This window comes from Vulpes vulpes, chromosome 4, assembly GCF_048418805.1.
Source record: "Vulpes vulpes isolate BD-2025 chromosome 4, VulVul3, whole genome shotgun sequence".
Taxonomy (NCBI): domain Eukaryota; kingdom Metazoa; phylum Chordata; class Mammalia; order Carnivora; family Canidae; genus Vulpes; species Vulpes vulpes.
The window spans coordinates 63,340,818-63,368,410 of NC_132783.1; the positions used below are offsets into that span (position 1 = coordinate 63,340,818).

The 27,593-nt window shown below is 42.4% G+C and overlaps 1 protein-coding gene across 1 annotated transcript in view; it reads left to right on the forward strand.

Annotated features, from left to right (window-relative positions):
• NID1 (nidogen 1) overlaps nt 1-27,593 on the forward strand; it is an 83,346-nt gene that overhangs the window by 18,684 nt on the left and 37,069 nt on the right. Inside the window, exons 2-9 of the mRNA XM_026008726.2 lie at nt 8,063-8,362; nt 10,198-10,424; nt 12,714-13,087; nt 15,438-15,587; nt 19,754-20,005; nt 22,310-22,510; nt 24,757-25,002; nt 25,551-25,694. Coding sequence (XP_025864511.2) covers nt 8,063-8,362; nt 10,198-10,424; nt 12,714-13,087; nt 15,438-15,587; nt 19,754-20,005; nt 22,310-22,510; nt 24,757-25,002; nt 25,551-25,694 — 1,894 coding nt within the window. The remainder of the gene's footprint in view (nt 1-8,062; nt 8,363-10,197; nt 10,425-12,713; nt 13,088-15,437; nt 15,588-19,753; nt 20,006-22,309; nt 22,511-24,756; nt 25,003-25,550; nt 25,695-27,593) is intronic.

The following is a 27,593-nucleotide window of genomic DNA, read 5'->3' on the forward strand; positions in this document are numbered from 1 at the left end:
AAAAAAAAAGTACAGACTGAGCCAGCCAAGTTCCCCTGTACACATTCTGAAGTCCGACATTTCAGTCAAAGCCTTGGTCATGTAACTAGTGTTCCCAGTTGTGTCCAACGAGGACAGATTCTTATTGAACTTATGCAAATAACTATATTGTTTAAAAATAACAATACTCAGTAAGTTTCCACATTCTGGAGGGATCAGGTAGGGAGAAAAAGTAAATGTTTAAATTATGTTTACAAAGGTATACTTTACAAAATGAAAAAGTAAAAATACTTTACTTAAAGCTGGAAAAAAAAAAAACATTAAGGAACCAGCAATGTCTCAAAGAAAAGTCTGTAAAAAAACCCCTCATTATTTCATTCAATCCCATGTTATTAATTCTTGTTCTGCTTTAATCCAGTTTCGGTTATATAATCATAAAGTTATCAGAAATGTATACTCTAGAGTACTTGTCAGAGTCCTTTCTATGAACCTTTCTGACAGTGAAGCACTTTTGCAAAAGTGTCAGAGTAAAGTAATAGTCTGTACATGACAAAAGACACAAAATAACCATGTTTAAAGATCTGATGAGAATTCATTATAATAGAACTGACAAGAAAATTTGGTTATTTCTATGACATATGACATTTTAAGATAACAACTGGAATTGTGACTGATAACATTATACCAGGACATGTCAGATTTTTTGGAATTTCATACAATTTCTAGAGCACTTACATTAATAACATGCATCCATACAATATAACCTAAGTTTTAACATCACTTATTTGATGATGAACTCTATGTAATTTAAAATACCAAATAAACCCAAGTAACGTAACATCTCTTTTATGAGGTGAGAGACAAATCCTTTGAGATTTAATACCAGGACCCTCCGGGAAATCTTAAACTTACTTTGGGGTCAAAAAAACTGTTTAGAATTTGATTTTTGGAAAATGTCAACAGGCTTGAACATTTGATTAAATAGAATCTCAGATCATTATGATTTAATATTTAATTATCTATTTAATCAAGGTGACAATAGACAATGTTAAGGGTAGATACTGAAGGTTATGAAGTTGTGAACGAAACTTCACTCTCTTGCTATTGAAAAGACTGGGTTTTCTAAAGTAATCAAAGACCTGAGAAAGACAACATGAAAGCACAGTGAGTTATTTTGGCAAGACAAAAATCTTTTCTTTCCAGGTAGATTTCTTAAGAGGTAAAGAAAAAAATATCCACAATTTTTATTGTGTGCAAGAGCAGCACAATAGTCCAAGAAAACTGTCCTTCTAGCAGATAAAAGAAAATTAAGTTTCAGTTTTTGTTTTACGTAAGTACACTATTGATATTGTTACATGTTTTAAAAATTCTTATTATTTCTAGTAGTCTTAATTACATATATTAATTAGAATTCTTAATTATTAGAATCCTTAATTCCTATTGAAGATTAAGAAGCAATTGTGGAATGACAGACAAATACATTTTATAATTTCTGGAAGTGTATACTTCCTAATAGTAAGTTTTCCAGTGTGGCACAGAATATGTTCACTAATAGACCCAAAATCTTGCATTCCTCTGTAAAAGAAAGCCAAAGATAGATAATTAATTAATTATTGTAATTAATGTTTCAGTATTTTCTCTTATTTGGAAATGATCTAGATAGTCAATGAATATCCATCATTTAACTTTTCTCAGTATAACTTAGGTTTCCAGATATCAGAAAGATTCTGGAAACTTTTTTTTTTTTAATTAGAGAGGGTGTGTGGTTGTGTGCTAGGTACCAGTGGGAAGAAGGCGATGGGCCGGGCAGAGGGACAGAGGGGATCCCAAGCAGGCTCCATGTTCCGCGCAGAGCTTGATGCAGGGCTCAGTTTCACCACCTGAGATCACGATCTGAGCAAAAAATCAAGAGTCATATACTTAACCTATTGAGCCACCAAGATGTCCCTGGAAACTAAGTACACATACCATCAAGCATCATCATTGTTGAAAAATTCATTTATAAACTCACCTTACTTGTATCTGTTTAACTCACTTGTTCTGATAATTACATTTAGATTAGTCATAAAAACTTCTCAAGATCTTAAACGCTTAAGGGTTATCTTATCATTTTTTTTAAAGATTTTTTTTTTTTTTAATTCAGAGAGAGAGAGAGAGAGAGAGAGAGGCAGAGACACAGGCAGAGGGAGAAGCAGGCTCCATGCAGGGAGCCCGACCTGGGACTCCATCCTGGGGTCTCCAGGATCACACCCCAGGCTGCAGGTGGCGCTAAACCCGCTAAACCGCTGCGCCACCGGGGCTGCCCTACCTTATCATTTTTACTGACAAATTCTGTAACAGATATCAGGAACTTATTTGACTTTTAGTAAACCTACATGGAATAAAAGTATTCTATTTAATGCTGATAACTCTAAAGACGAGCCTGTTTTAATTAAACCAACAAACTTATACTAGCTTTTATTTATCAAAGATTATCCGAGATCACATGAACTTGAAAAAATTTGGATTAATTTTTATATTTGTGAGTGTACACTAGACCGACAGAATGCGTGTTTGTCTTTAAGCCAATTAAATAGAGCTCTTTACAAATTAACTTTGGCATTACTATCTGGAGTAGAAGAAAAATCATACGTTTGTAATATATATACAGTAAATATGTAGACAGATGCAAACGGAGATCGCCTTGCTTTTATTTTAAAATTTTAGCAATGGGGATCCCTGGGTGGTTCAGTGGTTTGGCGCCTGCCTTCGGCCCAGGGCATGATCCTGTAGTCCCGGGATCGAGTCCCAGGTCGGGCTCCCTGCATGGAGCCTGCTTCTCCCTCTGCCTATGTCTCTGCCTCTCTGTGTGTGTGTCTCTAATGCATAAATAAATAAAATCTTAAAAAAAAATTTTTAGCCATGAGGCAGGTATGATAATGCAAAACTCACTAGTTTATGGAAGACCAGTTGGGTCTAAAGTTTGTTTCTGGCGGATGGAAAGTTTACCTGCTCAGATGGCAGGTGGCTAAAGCTTTTTTGAATATTTGTGGAAGAGACTTAAAATTTGTATTTGTTCTTAACAGTGATTTTATGGAGGTTGTGGACTAGATGTGTGGGGAGGGAGCTTTTTAAACTGTTAATATTTTGAAAATTCTCCACCTCCCTCATCTTTTTTCTTTCAGTTTCAGGTGACTGTGGGCTGTGTTTTATTTACCCCCTGGGATGTTTACATTTCAAAGGCAGGGTAAAATTGACATCTTCTAGGGACGGAGAAAGAAGGCAGGTTTTTTTTCTAGGAGTTTTAGAGTGTATTTGTCTGTTATCAGAAGTCTCGGGGAGTTACTATTTAAATGTTTCCTTCATTTTCTTCAAAGCAGTTCTGTTTCAAAAGTCCTGATCTTTCACAATATCTGCAAGCGTTCTGAGATGGATAAGGGAGTTTTGGGGGTTGGTAAAAATAGGTAGACTTTCAATTGTTTCTAGAGCTGTATTTCTGGTTTTGCAAAGATTTGTAAGATAAGGACAGTTGCTCTTAATTCTGCAAACAATTGAGATGTAGCCTTAAAGATACTGAGGGGCTGAACTGCCCATCTAAATGCATTATCTTCAATTTGCTTCTTTATATCAGGGAGCAGATCTTCCACCAAGATGGAAATCAAAAGATACTTATGTTCTAGATTTAGTGCTAGATGTCTTCAGAATATTTTAGTAAATCCTTACACAAAAGACTTTAGAATGTTTTTCTTTTCCTCTGGGTGAATAGTTTCATTTTATCTTAGGTGAGAAAGCCTAAAAACATATTCCTATCATCTCTGAATATCAACTTCTGATTTGGTCAACTTCTGACCATAGAGCTACTTAAAAAAATCCTTTCAGATATCTCATCAGGTTTCAGCTGGCAGAATATTAATATTCCTGGCAGTATTGCATCCAACCCCTTGGATGCAAGAGGCATCCCCAAAGAGGGTGCAAAGGATACCACCTGCCCAAGATAATCCCCTAGCCACTCCCAAAGATAACCAAAAGAAAGAAAGACTTAGACAATTCTCCCGCGAGTTGGCAATAGTTGATAGGACCCTAGCCGCAAATGGAAGGCAGCACACATCTCTGCCTGGCCAAATTTTGCCCACCCCCCCCCCCCCCATTCTGACACTAAACCAGATAAATAAGAGAGCAGTAGCTGTCCCCTGGAGAGAAAGAATCAACAACCAATGGGTACCCAAAAGTAAAATTCACAGGTCACAATTCAAAGACCTAATTGTTACAAATGTTTTTGCCTGCCAATCTGAATTTGGAAAGGAAGGGACAACATGAAATTTGACCTTCCTCTCTTAACCAGGCTCTGCAGATAGAGATCTAGGAGAGAGCTGACTTTGGCGCGAATTCTCACCCTTTGCTGGCTTTTGCCAGTTTTCCCAGGAGCCCATCTGCATGCTCTGGAGCAAGTAGGGTGTCCTGGCAGGTCATATCCTGGTCACCAGAAGCTGTAGAGCAGGAAAAATAATTTTCACTCTACTTTTTATGGTGAGTGCTTGGCTGAGACTCTTTTTTCTAGGATACCTCATAAGCGTATAAGCTTATCTAGGTTAAAAGTTCTCCGTTGTGGCCACTGTATTTCAAGATTATCTTGTTAACGTTAATGTGTTTGTTCAGCCTTAAAACAAAATTTTATTCACCCAAGGCCTCATGCTGGACTGAGTTCAGCTTAAGTTGGATCCAGTCTGATCCTGGATCCAGATCTGGCAGATATGTTTCTTAGGACTTCTCAAATCTACAGATCCCCCCCACCACCTTTTCTCTTGAAGTGTATTTGTTGAAGAAACTGGCTATTTGTCCTTCACAGTGTCCCATGTTTGGATATTGCTGATCATGTCCCTATAGTATCATGGAACATGTTCTTCTGTCCCCTGTATTTCCTGTTAACCATTGGTTAGATCTGGAGACTTGCTTGATTCAAGTTATCAGTTTGTATTTACTTTGTTTTAGTAACCAGTGTGGCATTCTAGAGGGAAGGACCAGGGCAACACACAATGCTGCAATTCTTCATACAAACAGAACTCACACACAGTCGGGCTCTATTTCGAAAACAACTTTGGTTTCTGGACCTTATTCTGTCTGAACCTCCCTACCCTGATTTCTGGAGGAAGTCCAGGAGGGAAGGGAATAACACGTCAGGTGGTATATAAGCTTTGCGGCTATGGCAGTGACCAAGGTGGACATGGTCACAGCTTTTGAAGGGACATACCTCCTCGTGGGGAAAGTAGCAAGAGCCAGCAGACAAATAAGGTCATTACACATTATGGTCTGCACTTGGAAGGAAACAAACAGGAAACATGGACAGAAATGGGGGTCAGGGAGTGAGGGGAGGGAAAAAGAGGGGTCAGCAGGAGGAGTTGACACTGGACAGATGGAGGAGGCTCTCCTAGAGGCCATACTTCACTGTGCCCTGGAGGGTGGGAGTGAGCCAGTCACATGAATGCATGGGGCAGGGGAGAGGGTGCTGCTGGTGGTAGAGATGGAGAAAGTGCCAGGGACCTCAGAGGTGGAATACATGGGGCATGGGTGAGAAAGGGGAAGGAATCAAGACCAACTCCCTAGTTTCCTGTTCTAAGCAACTAGGTGCCTGGCATGAATCTCTCAATGGACACTCCAGTCCCCTTAGCAGTTGTGGTACCCGAATCCATCCTCCTGCCTTCCTAAATACTTTAGGGGCCTTTCCCTTTTTGCTCCCAGTTCTTCTATGGACTTGCTCAACTTTAAGAAGATGGAGAAAAAGGAACAAAACAATGGGAACATCACATGCTCCACAGATCTGTATGGTGAGATGGGCACCCAAACGTAAGAAAGTATTGTTCAAGTCAGCCATCAGTTGGTATATCTCAAACAAACAAACAAACAAAAAAAAGACAGAAACACTCATGGAGGAGAAGTTTAAAGCTAAGAATCAAAGAAAATGTCTGGGTGTTCTGTAAATGAAATTGATCTGAGATGTCATCTTTCATTATCACTAACAATTGAGTTGACTGTGCCATGAAGAAAGGGCTGAAAAATAATTTTCCAGTACTAATACTAATGGGGGTTATGTGGTCTGTGTCCAAAGCAGTTGCAGTGCTTCTTTATTGTTGTCTAAAAATTTGATTCCCCAAGCATTCCTTGTGATAATAGAAACAGTCCTGTGCCCAGATTCTAAAGAATAAAAGACACTGGGAGTGTTTTCAGAATTGTTGGACTAAAAAAAAAAAAAGAATTGTTGGACTGACTTGAATTTCACTGGAAAACAGCTTTTTAAAAACTAAGTTGTTTGTATGTGGCCTCCGTGTGATCGCTTCCCACTAGAGGCTGATAACTGCCAGCATCTGGTGGCTTGGGAAAGTGAGCTGTTTCCCACGCCCCCACACGGTAAGCCCCGCTGGGATGTCCAGTCCGAGGGGATGTGTAGATGGTTCTGGCCAGAGGAGAGGGTGAGAAATGAGCTGGCCGAGCTCCTTCCCTGACTCCCTCCTCCACAGCCTGCCAGCACGCTCCAGAAAGGCATCGCTGGTGCCAGGTGGTGCTGGAAAGTGTGCCCCTCGACAGTTAACAGCCCATGAAGCCTGGTAAAAAGGGAGGGGTTTGCTAAGTCTACATGTAATCTCCCAGAACTCTCCTTCCTGTCCCTTCCCAGGCCCAGAGCCTCCCTAGCCCTTCCCCTTTGTAATGAGGCCTGAAGGGGGTGGAGGAGAAGGCAGTGGGAGGAGGAGGGAGGGAAATAAGTGACTTGGAAAACCCATAGGCCTTCCCATCAACTCCTGAACAAGAAAGAGTCCCTTTCTTTGCATTCGTGTTCTTGTGATCCACAGCCTCTTAAAAGTACAGACCAAGGTGCCATTTGCAAAGTTGCTCCCATTTGATGGGGATTTTTTTTTTTTTTCAAATCACAGATTCTCGAAGTAAAAAGGGCACTGAAGTGGTGTTCTATGTCATCGGTGGATTGTGCGCTAACAAGAAAGAGAGAGGGAGTCAAAGCCTCATCCTTGGCATGGCTTTGAGGGAGACCCAAATACCCCCACCACTGAGTACCCTCAAACAATCAAGGGGCTCTTTGTCCTTTCCCTTTTTCCCAAGGAGTGAGGTGGTTAGCTGGATAAGAACACCGATCTCTTTTTATAGGAAGCATAACTGATTTCAAGAAGGCTGTATGTAGGGATGAAGAAGGCCAACTTTGGAGTCCAGCCCCCTGGGTTTGAATCCCAGTGCTGTCACTCATTGGTAACTTTGGATAAATCTAACATACCTCACTTGCCCCATCAGAAAAATGTGAATAATAGTAGTATCTAGTCTTATAGAGTCTTATAGAGGATTAAATGTTAATAAAATGCCTGGAGCATGGTAAATATTCAGTGGTAGCTATTATTCTGACACATTAAACTATTCGTAATAATTAATGATATCATAATGCCCCATTCCAATTTACTTTTTTTCTCAAGAGATGCACTTTCAATTTTTTAATTTGTTTATTTATTATTTTTTTAAAGTAGGTTCTGGGCCCAAAGTGGGGCTTGAACTCATGACCCTGAGGTCAAGAGTCCCATGCTCTATGGACTGAGCCAGCCATGTGCTGCCAAAGTTACTTCTTGACCCATTACTCATTGTATCATCTTCCATGTATGTCAGTCCCTCTGGACTGTGGGTTCCTTGAAGGCAGAGACTGTGTACTACTCATTTTGGGACCCACAGCAGTTAGTACAGCCCTGGTATGTAATGGTCAGTCAATTTGTTGGGTAAATTAGTGAAGGCTTTAATAATGGCTTAGGTTTGCATGCTGCAAAGCACGCACATGTGGGAAGCCCAGGACTCAAAGCTCAAGACACATGTCCAAGGCCCATTGATGGGTATATGTCAGAGTCCGGTCCTGTGATTCTTGCACCATGCTCCTTCCACCAGGCCATCTTGCCTAGGAGAGGAGTGCTGAATTTTATAATTCAGGAACATGTCCTTCTCCAATTCTGTTGTATTTGACAGACTGGGAGTACCTGAACAGTGTTCTGTGAGTGGAAGCTCAGAGTTCCTGAGGAAGAATTCTTTCCCCACTCTCCTCTTAACGATGCTTTCTCTTGTACAGGTCACCACAAATGGCATTATTGCCATGAGTGAACCCCCAGCCAAAGAATCCTATCCTGGGGTTTTCCCACCAACCTTTGGAGTAATCGCACCTTTTCTGGCGGACTTGGACACGACAGATGGCCTTGGGAAGGTTTATTATCGGGAAGACTTATTACCCTCTGTCACTCAGCTGGCTGCAGAGTGTGTCCAGAGAGGATTCCCAGAAGTCTCTTTCCAGCCCAGTAGTGTGGTGGTTGTCACTTGGGAATCTGTGGCCCCCTACCAGGGGCCCAGCAAGGACCCTGACCAGGAAGGCAAGGTAAGCACTCTTCCAAGTACAAGGTTGTCAATAGGTTGGTTTTATATACTTTGGTCTTCCTTGAAGGAAGAGAGATTCTTGAGTAGGTCAAGGAAGCCATCTCTACATCTAAAGTCACTTTTTGGGACATGCCTCTGTTTCTCCTTAGAAACAATAATTTCGCTCCACCATTATTTGATTTTTATAGTATTACAGAGTAGAGAGAAACTTGAAAGATCCAAAAGCACTCCATTTAAACAGAGGATGTTCTAGGTTGGTAGTTCCTAAAGTGTGTTCCACAGAACACCAGTCCTATAAGATAGTCCTTGAACAAAAGACCTCCCCTGGCCAAATAAGTTTGAGAAGTGCAAAACGTTATCTCCCCCTTGGTGATTCGCTCCAAAAAGTCCTGCAATAAAGAAACTTGCCTAATTTTTAAAAAAAATTTAGCAGTCCCCAAATCTTTTGGCCATACTCCTTTTTTCCCTCCCTAGTAAGATACATTTTGTCCCACAGAACACACTTTGGGAAAGCCTGTTATAGGCCTGTAGGACACATTTTGCTTTTCGTAATTGAGTGCTCTACTTGAAAACTGCTTAAAACCTTAAATGTCTCAGGACGCCTGGGTGGCTCAGTGGTTGAGCATCTGCCCTTGGCTCGGGTCATGATCCCAGGGTCCTGGAATCAAGTCCCACATGAGGCTCCCCACAGGGAGCCTGCTTCCCCCTTTGCCTCTCTCTCACTGTGTCTCTCATGAATAAATAAATAAAATCTTTAACAAAAAACAGCAACCAAAAAAATCCTTAAATTTCTCAACTGTGTGTCCCTTCCCCTTGAGTGATGAACACCCAACCCCTTGTACAGAGTCCTTGCCCACCTCTTGGGACTAATCTCCCCTTCTCCTTACTTTTCCACACTCCTTTGCCACAGCTGAATCAAAATTGTTCATAATTCTCTGATCATGAATCTCGCCCGGCCCTGGGATCTTGCATTTGCTGCCCTCTCTGCCTGCCCCCACTACTGGTGTAAAACTCGTACTTGATCCTCTAAACTCGCACAGCCTCCTCTGCTCCTGCCCCCTAAGCTTTGGGCACTTCTTTCTGTGGCTTCTATAGCACTTGCACACAACTCCATTATAGAATCTGTCCCCCCATTTTGCAATGTTTTCTTCACATGTCAATTTCCCATCAAACTGGAAATTCTCAAGTGTGGAGACCATGTATTTATAGGAAAGTCACCAACAACATTTAGGGAATACTTTCTCTGTGCCTGGCTCTTCATATCATACACAGGTCTCCTAACATATCTGTGAAGTATGTGGTTTTCTTTCCATCTAGCAGGTTCAGAAATCCAGGCTTAGAGAATTTAAGTAACATGCCCGAGGTCCCATAACCCATAATGAGGAGAGCGAAGATTTAGATTCAAATCTGTTTTCTCCCAATGCTCATGTTCTTTTTTTTTTTTTTTCTGATTGTACATTGCTTGGGTTTGATAAATGTATGACAAATGATAAGTGTGGTTAATATGTTTAATGGCCATGGAAACAAATTCTAAGGATAAGAATTTGCTCAGTGGCATGAGATTTAGGCCCCAGTGTAGAGCTACCATCTCTATAATTTTCAGCTAAGCTTCATGGAGAAGGTATTCATTAATTAATTGGAAAATGTCATGTTGATCCAGCCTTAGAGATTTAAGTGGAGCCATCCTGGAATGCCTAACTCTTGCTACAAAAATACTTCTAGAATAAGGTGAGAGTACTGCTATCTCAGGACTTTGTCTAGATAGTCTGGTGAATAGGACGATTTAAGGTCTAGTGATACATTCCTGAGTAACTGAGTCTCAACTCATCTTCGCAGAGAAACACATTCCAGGCTGTTCTGGCCTCCTCCGATTACAGCTCCTATGCCATTTTTCTCTATCCTGAAGATGGCCTGCAGTTCTATACGACATTCTCCAAGAAGGACGAGAATCAAGTTCCTGCTGTGGTCGCATTCAGTCAAGGCATCCAGGGATTATTCTGGAAGAGCGAAGGAGCATACAATATATTTGCCAACGACAGAGAATCAATTGGAAATTTGGCCAAGTATGCTTTCCTTGTTCTTCAGTAGATTCTTCCTTGATGATCATTGTATTATTAAGATGTTGGTTTTTATTATTTTATTAAGGATTGTATATATTATTATATATCAGTAATGGGCACTAGAGAACATGTCCTGAAAACGTTCCCACAGATTTAAATTTTTTATACAGTTTTTTATATCATGTAGTGCCTTTTCCTTGATGAATTCAAAGTAATACACTCTTTCAATGAACAGGTATCCCATTTTTTTTTGATAGCATGCGCATTTGAAATGGTTGCTACCATCTCCTCTACAAGCATAAAGTTACAAATAAACGCTCTTCAAACCCTATCTCCTGCTATAAACCCACAGCTGTGAAAAGAACGTCTCCCCCTTCACACCTCCTGCCCCGCCACGTGGATGAGAATAGAAACTCTCACAACAGAATTAATGCTCTTTTGGGCTATTTTGTAGAATTTGGCAAAAGCAGGGGAAACTCAGACTGCTTTTTTTCTAAAACTAAAACCTTTTCTCTCTCATTGTGCCTTGAAAAGTGAAGAAAGAACACCACCCTCCCAATTTCATATTACCCAATTGAATCTAAAAATCCCTTGCCCTTGACTTAACGGTGTGAGTAGCAACTGGCATTGTGTGGGTGGCAAAAGCCCTCATTTATTGTGTTCGCCTGTTTCTGTGGTGTGAAACTCATGGCCAGTTTCCAGCTACCCTTGTCATGTTGCTCAATATGGAGTTGAGAAGAAAACCATTCTTCTTACCCTACGGATGCAGTAGACTTAAATAACTTCCAGAACATCGATAATAGTTAAATAATTCAACATGATGAGTTTCAAGTACTTAACGCCTTTGTTTTTAATATAATTTGTTTAATTGTAAGTTTATAGGATTTAATTTTTTTACAATGGGTCTGTTTAAGAACTGGCTTGCAAAATTATTAAAATTTAGCAGCTGGCTCTCATGAGCTGGTGCTAGCAAGCTCCTGCACACCACTGCCTCTCTTGGAGTCCTGGGACCAACAGATGGAATACATACCCTGTTTCTACAGGGCTTTCTTGATTCCTTATCCTCCTTATCCCCCTTATCCCCCTTTCTTGATTCCTTCTCCCCTGTCCCACCCCAATGTTTTGCTCAGTATCCTCCACTGAGTAATGTCTGTTCCTTCTTTCCATTGTATAAGCTGGTCATTTTACATAGTTTCTGATAGGAGCACTTCCAATCACAGATGCATAAGAGCAGTAAACATGGTGGAGAAGGAAGAAGAGATTAGGGTCATTGTATTGTACTTTTTAAAAAATTATACAAGTCTTTTACATCCTGAATCTCATTTACATTTCACCATACCCTTGGGATGGAAAAAGGTAAACTGAGACTCGTCCAAGATCCCACAGCTGCTAGAGTTGACATTTCCGATAATCCAAGTCTGTACTGTGTTCACTCACAACACTTCTGACACCAAATAGGTGGCATTTTTTTTTTCCTACACCAACCAATTCCCTAACTTTCTGAACATCCATTTGGCATTCTACAGTTCAGCTCGGTTCTGACACGGACAGCCCAGGGTGAACAGAGGCCCCACAGGTTAAGAGTTTGATCCCACAAGACTGTACCCACCTCAGATGTAAGCTATGGGGAAGCTCCACATTGCCACCTCTACTTCTGATCAGCCGGCTATAAATTAGGGGTTTCTGTGACTCCTTGCCAAGTTCTATAATTTTGCTAGAAATGGCTCACAAAACTCAGGAAAGCACTTTTCTTACTATCACCAGTTTATTTTAAAGGATACAAGTCAGGAGCAGCCAAGTAGAAGAAATGCATATAGCAAGGTATCAGAGGCAGAGGGGACTTGAGGCTTCCATGCCAGCTCTGCATGTCCTATACTCACCAACCTCAAAGCTTTCCCACCTTCATTGTTTAGGGGTTTTTATTACATGAGCATGATTGATGAACTCCTTGGCCATTGGTGATTCACTCAGTCTCCAACTCCTCTCCCCTCTCTCGAAGTCAGGGTGTGGAGCTGAAAGCTCCAACCCTCTAATCATGCCTGGGTCTTTTTGCTGTCCCGCCCTCATCCTGAAGATCTCTGGGGTCCCAGCCACCGCTCATCTCATCAGCATACAAGAGACACTGCAGAGATTAGTAGGATTTTAGGAGCTTTATGCCAGAACCAAAGACTCAGACAAAGTAGGCAGTGTGTTCCAGGCTGACATGCAGATTCTAAGGGCTCCTCCTGCTTTGTTAGTGGGGGAAGTTTGTGGGTTGCTGGCCTGTTTCTAAGAAGCCTGTCCTTCCTCTAGGAGCAGCAACTCTGGGCAGCAGGGTGTCTGGGTGTTCGAGATCGGGAGTCCAGCCACAGCCAGCGGCGTGGTGCCCTCTGACGTGAGCCTTGGACTGGATGACGGAGCAGAGTATGATGATGAAGACTATGAATTGGTGACCCATCTGGGCCTGGGGGACGTGAGCACGACACCCTTCCCCTATGAGGATCCGAGGAGGGGAGACCCTGGCACCTACAGCGCACCCCGTGTCCTCTCCCCCCGCCGCTTGCCCACTGAGAGACACCCCGGACCTCCCACGGAGAGGACCAGGTCTTTCCAGCCACCAGCAGAGACATTTCCCCAGCAGCATGCACAGGTCATAGATGTGGACGAGGTTGAGGAGACAGGAGTCGGTACGGCCATTTACATTATAGCTGGCATGTCCCAGGACAGGAGGGGGTCAGTTGTGTGCCTTATATGGCAGTTTGGAAGGTTGAGACCTGGGGAAGTAGGGGTGGCCATCGCAGCTGTAGAACTTTGCTGGATGGGCCTGGTGGCTTCAGAGACTCCAAGGGATCTTTGGGGATTAGGGTTGTGGTCACAGGAACAGCCGAGCGGGTGCTCTTTCAAGTTTCCTCTGACTCCTTTTGTCTGTTTGAAAGAGAAGAGGGATTTGGAAGTATTTTGAAAGTCAGATTTTCTTGTGACTTCTGGGATCAGAAATATATTCACACACCTGAAAAAACATTTTGGAAGGTTCTTGGGCTATTTACGCAGTTTATCTTTGACGTCTATTTCCTCTTGGTTTTGGCGTGAAGATGGTTGATTATTTTTCCTCCCCAGTCCTGTCAGCTTCAGGGTTGGTTTCAAAATACAAAACAATCTGGGTTTAAAGATTTCAAAATACAAAACAAATAGATCCCCCTTTTAAAGATAATTTTAAAATACAATCTTTTCTAGCCAACCATATTCTGTCGGGTTTTTGCTCTATTTTGAAGGAAAACCTTGAGCTCTTGCATGCTTTGATTTGTCTTATAAAAGATATTCAAATTAAACTGTGTTAATTATGTTTTGCTCAGCAGGTTGACATATAAACTGTTAACATTCATTTACATGAGATAGTCTAAGCCTTTAAATGATATTTACTGTGACTCTTTCCTGCTTCTATGAATTTATAAGGCCCCCAGAAAAATCGACTCCATTGCACATTATTCACTCAATTTCTCCTTACATTTTCTGATTTGTTTCATAGCAGTCGTTATAAATGTTTGTTCTTTTTGGAGTATCCCCAAACCTGGACAAGATCTGGTGGCCCAGGGGGAATGTGCTTACTTACTTCTAAGGCACAGAAATAGAGAAGTTACCCTTTATGGCATGATGAGAACATGGGTTCATCTCTCATTTCAGGGTTGTGAGATTGAGCCCAGTGTTAGGCTCCATACACCCTGGATTTCCTGGGGCAATGCTAACATCTCTTAGCACATGGCACTCTGCTCTTACAGCTGCTTCCAGACTGGTGTCCCCCAGACATGTGGGGTTATGTTTACTCACAGATGTTGAGTCTGGAGTCTTATCCTGCTCTTCCCCTGTCTAGGTGTCTGTGAATTTCTCATCTGTGAAGCCATCACTTTGAAATGAGATCACAGCTAGCACCAGCAACTCGGGCTGGTATATTACCTGGTACTGGTAAAAAGCCTCAATTTGAACTCCAAATGTGCCTAAAACATATTTTTTCTGTCCCTCCATCCCATGGTTTTATTTCCCTGTTTTTAGTAGAAAGGTCAGTTTTCTATAGTCAGCAGTATATTCCTGGTGTTATTTGAAAAGTCACTCACAGATACGCAGGCAGTAAGGGACCCACTGGGAGCCAGGCCCGCAGCTGGAGCTGAAGCAACCAGTCACGTTTTGTGTGTTCAGCTCAAGGTCCTAGTGTTCCGAGCTCCAAACGCCACCTTTACACACCGGAAATTCCCTTCTGAGCTTGTAGACTAATCAAATTGACCTGACGTTAAACTTTACTTTTATCTGCCCTTGTCACAGTCAATCACAAATTGGATCATTATCCCCTCAAAAATGTCTCCGCATGTGCTTTTGAACCTGATTCCAAATTAATTTGCTGTGGATTATTAACTTTAATGAGCCAGTTCATAATTCTAACAAAATGAAGCTGGGAAGTAGGAATTTGAAATAGAAATTCTTTTTGTTTGAGTCAAAGACCTTTAGACCAAGTATGACTAAGGAATTATTTCTAGTCATCTTTTCAGTATAAGAGCTTCAGAGTTTTCCCCTGGGAGAAGAATGGGGAAGTTTTAAAAATACTTTCAGGTCATTAAAATGACAAATTTTATAATATATATATATATATTTTTTTTTTTTACCACAATAAGATAGTAAAAAAAAAATCAAAGATATGTCCCAAAATGTGAAGCTGATCTGACTATATTACATGGACACCATGTTAAGATTGATGTTGGGTGGCAGTAACCTAGTAGGGATACAGTGATAATATTGATTCAGTGATCCAGTACATTGGATTATAGCATTTTTAAATAACTCACTCCTGTGATTTCTCAAACTCCTTTTAGATCCATTTGCCTTGGTGGTTTGAGTACAGGAGCCACTATATGACTTAAGTAGCTACAAGTAGTCAGCACTACTAGAGCAGGTGGGAATTCCTGCGAGGCTCAAGTGCACACAGTATAATAAAGCCTGGTCCACCGCCATGCAGGGTGCTTACAGGTGTGCTGTGTTTTCTCTGAACAGTGTTCAGCTACAACACGGACTCCCGCCAGACGTGTGCCAACAACAGACACCAGTGCTCTGTGCATGCCGAATGCAGGGACTTTGCCACGGGGTTCTGCTGCAGCTGTGTCGCGGGCTATACTGGGAATGGCCGGCAATGTGTTGCAGAAGGTATTTGGCTTTGGGATCGCCTGGGTGGCTCAGTCAGTTAAGAGTCCCGCTCTTGGTTTTGGCTCAGGTCATGATCTCAGGGTTGTGCGATCGAGCTTGGTGTCAGGCTCCATGTTGGGCATGGAGCCTGCTTGAGATTCTCTGTCTCCTTCTCCCTCTGCTTGTGCTCTCTCTTGCTCGCTCTTGTTCTCTCTCAAAAAAGAAAAGAATGAGGTATTTGGCTTTGATGTGTCCCATTTGTGTGGGGAGAAGGACGGAGTGAAGTTTTTGTTATGATGTTTGTTTTGAAATGTTGGCTACATCTCTAAAGGTGGGTAGTGTTTTTAGTAGATACTAGATCTAAAATGATATTTAATATCTCATTCCCATTTTTTCTCATACTTCTCTAAAGGGCTTTTCTCAGGGAATGTCCACTTTTCTAATAAAGTGAGGCCTCTTTCTTTCCTGTGCTATGTTTTTCTCCATCTTGATGCCTTGGGAGCCCATCTTCACAACGGCCCCTAACATGGGACAAAGGCTGAAGTGTTTAAATAATGTAGCCTGGACCAGCCAGGCATTGTTAATGCCTCTCATTTTCTTCCATTTCTTTCCAACCTCCCATGTGGCATTGATCACAGGCCTGACTGTCCTAACGGTTGTTGAACTCTAGCAGGGCCATGGTGGGCAGGCATGGACCAAAATTTGTAGTAGGGAAAAGTATATTCCAATCACCCATCCCTTCCCACTGTCCTCTGTTCATGCCTCTGAAATCACTGCATGATGATGGCGGAGTGTAAGGGGTACACCAGTTAATTCTGGAGCACCAAACCCATTGTGGGGCTGACTCCAAAATGGATTCAGCTGTGGGTCAATATCAGTTCTAAGCTCTACCCCCAAGAGGACCAACCAGTCTTGATGCTCTCAGGTGAGCAGAACAGTCTTCTCGGTGGAAGTCTAGGGGGGTAAGAGAATAGTTTACTCAGAGAGTAAGACCTCTGGGAGCCTGGGGGCATAGACTAAAATTAAAACAAAAGCCACAAAAACCCTACCATACTGAACATTGGTCCTTTTAGGTGCTACATCACCTCACTTGTCACTCATTGGTCATTTTCTTCGTGCTGAAGAATCTCAACTGCTTTGCAAAATTTAACTAATTGAAACTCAGTTGGAGGAACAGTTTCTGTTTTTCACATCCCTGGCCATAGCTGTAGTGAAATCAGTTATTTTAATTTGCTTAAAAAAAAAAAGTTTCCTTCTAGATTGCAATGAGATAAAGGGAGTTCTGTTAAATACCATCTGATGAAAGAAAATTATGTATACCTTTCATGTTAATTTGGGGAAATGTTTTGAACTTCTGTAAGTGTGTTTTCTGTTTTCTTTTAAATCCCACCACCCCAGGTAGTATGGTATGCCTCTGTTTCTTGTTTTTGGCTTGGCTTTTGTACATCTCTCACCCAGAGAGAAACTTCCAGAATTTACAATGAAAGCTTATTCTTAAAGAGCAACCTCTCCTTCCCTCTTTCCATGCCAAGTATCAGAGCTGGAAATGCTGAGCAGTTTGTGTTTGGTGACAAGCTCAGATGTAACAAACTGTTCAGTTGCATATTTTGACATTATATACCCGCCCCATAATACTTCTGTGGTTTACATATTTGTTGGATTCTTGCTACTTTTGAAACATTTTTCTGGCTCAAGGTTTGGTGGAAAAAATTTGTTTAGTTTCCTTCACTTGGCTTTCTTGCTTGTTTCTGTAATTGTTTGGGGGATGCATTTTTTCGATATTAGTCTTCCAACTTCATAGCATTCCCCAATGTAATGACACAATTTGTGTGCTGAAACACTGTGTGTGTCAAGTATGTCTTGGCTTGTCAGTGACCCTGTTTAACAGCTTGGGCATAGTGAACATAGCAGAGGGTTTTCTGATCATGAGCAATGATGCTCAGGTGCAAGCCCCTGTGTCCAGTGTTATTCAACAGACTTTACTGAGAACTTTCTGGGTGCAGAAAACTGCTGAGGCCAGGTGAAGGAGCTGGGTGGATCTGAAAGTCCTGTCCCTGGTAATCTATGAAGAGAAACAAAGTATGTGCAATCAATAACTGATCGAATTTAATTCTGCATCAAACCTGAACAGTCCAAAGTGATTTATTTACCTCTTCCTTCAGTTTTCTTAAAGATATAGTTAACATCCTTGTTAAAGGACACAGTTTGGGGCACCTGGGGGGTTTGGTCAGTGAAGGGTCTGCCTTCAGCTCAGGTCATGATCCCAGGGTCCTGGGATTGAGCCTTGCATTGGGCTCTCTGCTCACTGGGGAGCCTGCTTCTCTCTCCTCTCCCCGCTCCTGCTCTCTTGCTATCTCTGTCTCTCTCAAATAAATAAAAAAATATTTTTAAAAAATAGAGTACATGGTTTGCTGGATTTTAGTCTCACTAAGTTGTGCAGCTATCACCTCTGTCTAGCTGTAGAACATTTTTATCAGTCCAGAAAGAAACACTGTATCCACTAACCCCTCTCCACAGCTCATCTACTTCCTGCCATTATGGCTTATCCTCTTCCAAAATATTTCCATTTCATTCCACGGAATCATATGATATGTGACCTTCTGCGTCTGACTTCTTTCACTTCACTTGGTGTTTTCAAGGCTTATCCCTGTTTTGGCACATACCAGGACTTTATTCCTTTTTTTTCTAGCTATGTATTCTGTTGCGTGGTTATACCAAGCAGCGGATATCCTGGCCGTTATGAATAATGCTACTAAGAGCATTTGTGTACAAGTTTTTGTATGGACATATGTTTCCTGCTCTCTTGGGAAGACACCTAGGAGTTGGAATTTCTGGGTCATGTGGTAACCTTCAGTTTTCTTATTTGAATGCAAAAACGACTTAATTTCTTTAGATCTTACATTTGTCTGATTAAACAGTAATGTATGCAAGTTATAAATACTCACAAAGCATAGAGGCATGTATTACAGAAAAATGAAAGTTTACCCTATTGACCTGAGTTAACCCCTGTTAGCAGTTTTGTGTATATCTCTTCTTGTATTTTCCCCGAGGTATATGCTAACATTTATTATTAGTGTGTTTTTATTTTTTTTATTTTTTTATTTAAAAAATTTTTTTTTATTATTTATTTATGATAGTCATATATATAGAGAGAGGCAGAGACAAGGCAGAGATAAAGGCAGAGGGAGAAGCAGGCTCCATGCACCGGGAGCCCGACATGGGATTCGATCCCAGGTCTCCAGGATCGCGCCCTGGGCCAAAGGCAGGCGCCAAACCGCTGCGCCACCCAGGGATCCCATTAGTGTGTTTTTAAAACAAAAACTATTCTATATATACTCTTTGGTAATTTGTGAAGAAGGCTTTTACATTTTCACAGTAGGTTTCACATCTTTCCCAGTTTTCTGAATGCAACAGTCAACCACAAACACACCCCAGTCCATGAGCCAATCCTGGGCCAGAGGCCATGTCTGTGTGTCCCGTGACATCTGCAGTGCCCACATCTGTTGGAGTTTGGGTTGAATGAAGCTCCGGGACCCAGACGGTTCTCACTCTCAGTGATAGAACCATATTAGAGCCAGAGCTGTGTATTAAGGTGTGTGATAGATCAGGCTGCCAAATGTCCCAGATTCCCAGGACTACCCAGTGAAATTACGAATTCTGTCCCTTATACACCTAAGCGTCATCAAGATCACTCTTGACACCGTTCTCCTAAGATGATTTAATTTGACCCTGAAGCTCCTTCATCACACAGTGACTCCCCTTGGAGCTACTTCCGTGCTGTCCGTTATGGATCAGCATGGGACAGAGGAAGGATGTTGGAATTTCCAATGCTCACAGACAGTTGTGACTACTGTCCTGGCAACTGCTCTCAATGATCCCAAAGCCCTTTACCCCAATGCCTTTCTATCTCTTTGCTTTAGAGTACAGGTCCCACCAGGCATGTTACTCTTTTTTAAAAGGCTGGCTTCTGGGGCACCGGGATGGCTCAGTGGTTGAGTGTCTGCCTTTGGCTCAGGGCATGATCCCGGGGTCCTAGGATCGAGTCCCGCGTTGGGCTCCCCGCAGGGAGCCTGCTTCTCCCTCTGCCTATGTCTCTGCCTCTCTCTCTTTGTGTTTCTCATGAATAAATAAATAAATAAGATCTTTAAAAAAAAAAAAAAAAGCTGGCTTCTTCGTTTCTTGCTCAGGTTCCCCCCAGCGAGTTAATGGCAAGGTGAAAGGAAGGATCTTTGTGGGGAACAGCCCAGTTCCCATCGTCTTTGAGAACACCGACCTCCACTCTTACGTGGTAATGAACCACGGGCGCTCCTACACAGCCATCAGCACCATTCCCGAGACTGTGGGCTATTCTCTGCTTCCTCTGGCCCCCATCGGAGGCATCATTGGATGGATGTTTGCAGTGGAACAGGATGCATTCAAGAATGGGTTCAGCATAACAGGTAATTTATCTTCAACAGTAAAATCAGTGGACCCCACAGGTGTGCCTGGGAGGCCTGGGGGTTAATAGTAAGGAAACTCTAGGTTTGCAGTTACTTACTGATGAGCATTTTGTGGCTCTAGACCTAAGATGTTGAGGTAAAATAGTCAATACTTTTTTTTCATGAACGTGTACTCACGAAGGCTATCTAGAATGGATTTTGATCAGGGAGTGATTTCATGGTGAGTTAGAAGTCTCCAGCAGAGCAAATGATGTCATCTCATACATCCTCAAACCCCAAAGTGTGGGGCTGTGACAGTCTCCCTCCTTTTGTTATCAAGCCTGCCTCAAATTCCCAACCAATCTGATCTGATATTTGACATTTCTTTAGCATCTGCTTGGAGAAAAGGAATCTGCTGTTTCTAGCTGGTGAATTAAGCCTGATAAACATAATCCTCCTGAGTCTTAGAAAACCTAATTTTCCCAGAGGCTGTGCCCTATCAGGGACAGTGCAGTCTTTAGCAGACCCGGGGGCAGATGGTTGGGGGGACATTTCTGTAGTGTGGTCATGGCCTCTCCCATGTTCTGCTGAGGGCAGCTCCCCTGTGCATGCTGGAGGCCTTTTCCTGGAATAGTTTGGGTTTAAGAGACTGTGTCCTTCCTCTCTAGCCACTTCCAGGATTTGGAGCCTGTTGTTCTGGGTCATTGGTACCCATCTGCTGCTTCTGACTACCTAGATCTGTTTTCTCCCCCACCTCTTCACCTTGCTGGAGCCTCAACCATGGCTTTATTGTAAAAAGGCCGTGCAGCAGGGTCTCTAGGCTTTGCCATGGTAACCCTCCAAAAGCCATGGGACATTAAATACATAGTTGCCTGCAATGTGGCCATTTAAGAAAGGAGAGGATACATATTTGAAAAAGGGTGGACCTACCCATGAGATATCAACTGTATGGCCTAATATTTTTTCTCTATCCTTCAGGCATATATATCCTGAGTATTATAACCAGGTTCACGTTCTCATGCAAACATGCTCTTTCCTGACAGCCGAGATTTGCAGTCAGACCCACAGACGCTACTTCATCCCTGCACAGGTTTTCAAATTGGTGTTGCTCTTTCTGTGGATTCATTTAAACTGGTGGTATTTTGTAACAACGTCAACTTCAGCAGGGTTGAGGGAGTCTTTACAAATTTCCTACCACAGTAAATCTCTTTTACTACCGTGGTCCTTAAATGTCCCAGGACGTGGATTAGCACTTGGACATCCGCCTGGGACTTGGGTACTATAAAGCAGGAGTTGTCACACTTTCTGCAAATGGGCAGATAGTAAACATTTGCTTTGCCTAAATATTCTAGGCGATATGACCTCTGTTGTAACTGCTCAACTCTGTTAAGTGATCACAGAGCAAAAGCAATCATAAATAATATGTCATATGAACGAGTGTAGCTGTGTCCTAAATGAAACTTTATTAATGGACACTAAAATGTAAATTTCATGTAATTTTCACATAGTATATATGTGAAATATATATGATAACATGTAATATGAAATATTATTCTTCTGACTTTTTAATAAACCATTTAAAAATGTAAAGAGCATTCTTGGCTCAAGGGCTGTGGGCCTGAGTGGCCAGAGTTAGCCCTGAATCCATAGTGTGCCAGCACCCCAGCTGTAATGGGAGTATGCATATGTGGAAAGGAAAAGAAGCTGGAAGGAGAAGTATTTTTGCTGCCTCTTTGGGGCTGCAGCCTGGCACAGACCAAGGGGAGTTCCTGAGCCAACACCCATAGTAAGTACTCCCCAGGTGGTTTCTGGTATTGGCAATGGTTTGCCCTGAGCAACTCACCCATCCTGACTGGCACACTGAAGTGTTACAATAGTTATCACCATAATTAACATCTTGGAAAGCTTGACATTTGGCAGAGCACTTCTAAACATACTTTAGCTCATCTAGTTTCCAGCAGGTAGCATGTATCACTCTTTTATCCTTAAGAAATGGAGGCTCGGGACATTAGGTAACTTGTTCAGATTTGCTCCATTAGTACCTAGCACAGCTGGGAGACCAACTCTGGTCCTTTGCTTTGTCCAGCTCTAGTCCTGAGCCAGCCCATCTCCAATGCAGGTGTGGGGCTGGGAAGCAGCTTCCCTCCTCTGTGCATGACTCAGTTGGGCCACAGGGATGTTCCAGCCCTGTCCCCAGCATCACGGGCTCCATTTCTGCCAACCGAACTGTAGAGGAGGTGTGAGCCTCCATCATGAGCAACCCCTGAGCCTAGGAGTCATTTTTACTCCTTCCCAGGTGGCAAAATGACTCACGTTGCTTTCCAGGAGGTGAGTTCACCCGCCAGGCCGAGGTGACCTTTGTGGGGTATCCGGGCAAGCTGGTCATCAAGCAGCAGTTCAGTGGCATCGACGAACATGGACACCTGACCATCAACACGGAGCTGGAGGGCCACGTGCCGCACATCCCATTTGGCTCTTCTGTGCACATCGAGCCCTACACAGAGCTCTACCACTACTCTCGTGGGGGTGAGCCACCAGTGCCATGTGGGGTGGGGGGGTGAGATGAGAGGGGTGGAAGTGGGGGAGTGGGAGGGGTACGGGCACAGCTCCAGCTCCCCACTGGCTCCAGACCTACCCACTGCTGCAGGAGCCCTGGGGCTGGGCCATCCCCTGGGCTTCCTTAGTGGGAAGTATCTGGGTGCTAGGTTATTAAAGTCACCTTTTCCCCTAATTACAGACATAGTACACACTAGTAGGAAATTAGTGCAAAAAAAAAAAAAAAAAAAAGAAGCGTAGTGGTAAAACTGGGGCAAAGTTATTATTAGATTTAAATTATTTCCTTTCAGCCTATCCCTCATTTATATATAAAATTTCAAACTTACACAAAAGTTGAAAGTAGCACAGGTTCCATTGGCCATTTACCCAGCTTCACCAATTGTTAACATTTTGCCATATTTACTTGGCCATTCTTATGTGTATATATATATACATATATATCTTATACATATAAGATATATACATATCTTATGTGTATTATATATATATGTATATATATGTATATATATCAATCAAATGATACATTTTTTGAGAGTAAGTTATAGTCATTATAATCCTCCACCGAAATATTATTCTTCTGACTTTCTCTATACATATATAGAGACTATAACTCATATACATATATATATATATACATATATAGAGACTATAACTCATATACATATATATATACATATATAGAGACTATAACTCATATACATATATATATATACATATATAGAGACTATAACTCATATACATATATATGTATATATATGTATATATATCAATCAAATGATACATTTTTTTGAGAGTAAGTTATAGTCATTATAATCCTCCACCGAAATATTATTCTTCTGACTTTCTCCCTAAATAAGTCACCCATTTTGTATTCTCTTATGTGACCACAGTGCAATGATCACAGTCAAGAAATTTCACACTGATGCCATATTATTACGTGTTCTACAGTTGGGTAGAGCAATTTTATTTAAATGAAATTGCAATTATACCACACTATTATACAGCTGTTAATTTAAGCCATTCTGTTTTCTAAAGCTTAAGTTATTTCCAATTTTCCCATCTCATAATCAGTCAAAAGGCCATCATCATCAAAAGTCTGGACTAAATTTCTGATTCTTTTCTAAGATTCAATTCCTAGAAATAGAATTGCTGAGCCAAACAATAGGAACTTTTTAAAGGCTCTTATTAAATTGCCATACAGAAAGGTTGTACTAATTACCAAGGTTTTGTGGCTTGATTGAGCTCTCCTGGGGATGCTGAGGGTTGGTGAATAGGAGGTGGAATGAGCAGCAGGACCCCAGTCTGCAGTCAGCCTGTGACCAGATGGTGTTTCTGGCAGCGTAGCATGTGGGAGCTGGACAGGAGGCAGCTTATACTAATTTTATTTATCTTCTGGCTTTTCTTGTGAACTACAGCAGAGCACACAAATATAAAGGACCTTTTATTCTTCTTCTTCTTTTTTTAATCGGAAGTTGAAAGTTTCATAGTATGGGTCAAAAGCAGGCTCTCTCCGGAGCAGGGAAGGCTGTCTTGTTCTCTGTGAAGGTTTGCTCACAGCATTTTAGTAATTTTTCAGAAATTGATATTGAAACCCATTTAGTGTCTCTCTCTCTTTGTATTAGAGAACTGTTTCATCTAGGGTTATGCATAGCAGCCACTATTTATTGAATCCCAAGTGAGATAACCTATATAAAGCTCTCTGCTAGTCACGTGGTCAGTGCTCCATAAGTGGTAGTTTATCTTAACAGTACTAGCCTGCATGGGTCCGGAAATGTTACATACATTATGTCATCCTCACCCCAAACCACAGTGTAAGAGAAACGGAGGCTGAAGAAGTTGTAACTGGCCTGTGATTGTCCACCTTGTGAGTGGTGGTGCAAAGTGTAAGTTCAGGTGTATCTGCTTTCAAGTGTGTGCTCTTTCAGCAGACCTCTTATCTCTGGGTTGCTTCTGGGTGGCTTTACAACTTACAAAGAACACTTGATAAGAGGAAGCAGTAAATATGACTAATATGAACAATACCGTAATAATATGGAAAATCTAGGTAACACAGTGAGCCCCAATGCTGAAATAAATGGTCTTATGTAACCCATTCCATCCAGTCTCTCATCTGGACAGGGAATACCGCCGATGGTTTTAAAACCCTCGACTAAGACTTTTTTTTGCCTCATTTGTCTCCCTACCTTGTCTGCTTTCTCTCTGCCACCGCACCCCAGTGATCATGTCCTCCTCCACCCGGGAGTACACCGTGACAGAGCCTGAGCAAGGTGGTGCTGCCTCTTCCAACATCTACACCTACCAGTGGCGCCAGACCATCACCTTCCAGGAGTGTGCCCACGACACCTCCCGGCCGGTCCTGCCCAGCACCCAGCAGCTCTCTGTGGACAGCGTGTTTGTGCTATACAACCAGGAGGAGAGGATCCTGCGCTATGCACTAAGCAACTCCATTGGTCCCGTGAGGGGTAGGAATGGCAGCTCTTCGAGCCCTGGGGGCTCTGTATATCTGGGGTCTGGCAGTAAGGTCTTTCTCTTTCTTAGTTGTTTTGGTGTTCCCTTCATACCCAGGGCACTTCCCCAGCTGACCAAGTTTGTCCTTGCCTAGCTCCATAAAGCAGGAGCAGGGCAGGTGTCTTTCTCCCTCCTTGGACAACTGGAGCTCTAGGCGTTGGGGGTGGTACGTTCTTTCTTAAAAGGCCAGGCAGCAAACACTCTAGGCTTTGCCAGCTATAGGATGTCTGTCACAAGATCTCAGTTCTGCCACCATAGCACAAAAGTAGCCACAGACTATATGCAGGTGAATGGATGTGGCTGGTTTCAGGTAAGACTTTATTTACAAAAACAGGCATGGATCTAGAGGGATAGTTCACCTATCCTGCCCCATGGTGACGCGGGAGCAGGCTGGTTTCTTGTTCCAGGAACCCTTGGCCATTCTCTGGGTCATTAGCTGGGCCTTCCTTTCTCTGCCGGCATTTCTGAATTACTCACTTGCCTCAATATCTCTCCTTTGCAGACGGCTCCCCTGATGCCCTTCAGAATCCTTGCTACATCGGCACTCATGGGTGTGACACCAACGCGGCCTGTCGTCCTGGCCCCGGGGTTCAGTTCACCTGCGAGTGTTCCATTGGCTTCCGAGGGGACGGAAGGACCTGCTCTGGTATGGCCATCCATTCTGACTTGTGGGGGCTGGGAAATAGGCCAGGAGAAGGCATCCAGAGTTCACAAACCAGAGGACCAGGTGAAGCGAGGGAGCAGGGGTGGATGTGCCCAGCCCCACACCTGGGGTCCCCATGTAATGTCAGGGGTAGTGTCCCTTTCTTCCACCTGATCCAATGCAGAGACTCCCAGCAGCAGAGGAGAATTCACAAGGCCATGCTCTACTTCACCTTAAGAACACACAGATCTATTTTTTTTTTTTAAGATTTTATTTATTTGAGAGAGAGAGTGGGCAAGAGAGAGCATGAGCTGGGGGAGAGGCAGAGGGAAAGGGAGAAGCAGCCTCCCCCCTGAACAGGAAGCCCCATGTGGGGCTTGATCCCGGAACTCGGGGATCATGACCTGAGCCGAAGGCAGACGCTTCACCAGTGTCTGACTGAACCACCCAGGCACCCTAAAAACACACAACGTTAAAGGGAAGCTAAAGTCAGTGCTGTGTATCACACTAATAATAAAGAACTAACTGTAATGAGCCCAGGTTTTCTTGGTGTAGATACTCCACAAACACAGTCTCATTTCTTCCAGCAACTCTGTTGAGATTGATGCTTTCATTTTTGCCTTTTAAAAAATTATGTTTAGGAATGTTTGGATGGCCTCAGTGGTTGAGCATCTGCCTTTGGCTCAGGTCCTGGGATTGAGTACTGTATCGGGCTCTCTGTAGGGAGCCTGCTTTTCCCTCTGCCTATGTTTCTGCCTCTCTGTGTATCTCTCATAAATAAATAAATAAAATCTTAAAAAATTTTTTTAAATAAAAATTATGTTTAATTGTACTAAAATACACGTAAAATTTGTGGTTTTACCCCATTTTTTAGCATATTGTTCAATGGTATTAAGTACATTCACATAGTGGTGCCATTACCACCATCCATCTCCAGAGTTCTTCTCAACTTGCCAAACTGAAACTCTGTCCCCAATAAACAATAGTTTCCTAATCTCTTGTGTGGCCCCCATCAGCCCCTGGCCACTGCCATTTTACTTTCTGTGTATTAATTTGACTACTCTATGTACTTCATAGAGTGGTATTACACAGTCCCTGTCCTTCTGTGACTGGCTTATTTCACTGAGCGTAACGTCCTCAAGGCTCATCCAAGCGTGTTGTAGCCTGGGTCAGAACTTTTCCTTCTTAGGCAGGAATAACATTCCATGGTGTGCATGCACTACCATTTTTTTTTCCTTCATTTGCCTGTCTGCGGATGCCTGGGTGGCTTCAATTTTTTGGCTATTGTGAATAATGCTGCTATGAGTATCAGTGTACTAATACCTGTTTGAGACCCTGCTTTCAGATCTTTGAGTATATATACTCAGAAATGGAATTGCTGGATCATAGGGTACTTCTATGTTTGATTTTTTTGAAGAATCTCCATATTTTTTGCCACAACAGCTGTACCATTTTACATTCCTACCAACAGCACACAAGGGCTGCACTTTCCCCACATTCTTGCCAATTCGTGTTCCTGTGGTTTATTTACATATTTATTTTGGTAGTGGCCATTCCACTGGGTGGCAGGTCCATTCCTACTTCTATAGCTGAGAATCAGTGAGACTCATCAACATGAGCCAGTGACACTGAAACACTGGAACTTAACTGACTCAAACATGCATATGCTGCTTCTCAGTGAACTTCTTTAATTATAATTTCATTTTTAACACTTACACATAGACAGCTTATATGTTTGTGACTAAATTTCAGGCCACTACCAAGGATTAGTTAGTTGATTCCTAACTCAGTGAAGAGTCCATATAGCAGGGGCAACTAGTGTAAGAATGTCAAGTGCTTCAAGGTGAGCCACTTAAATCTGCAGCAGAGGGCTCACTAGCAAATGTAGGAAGTGCTAGAAAT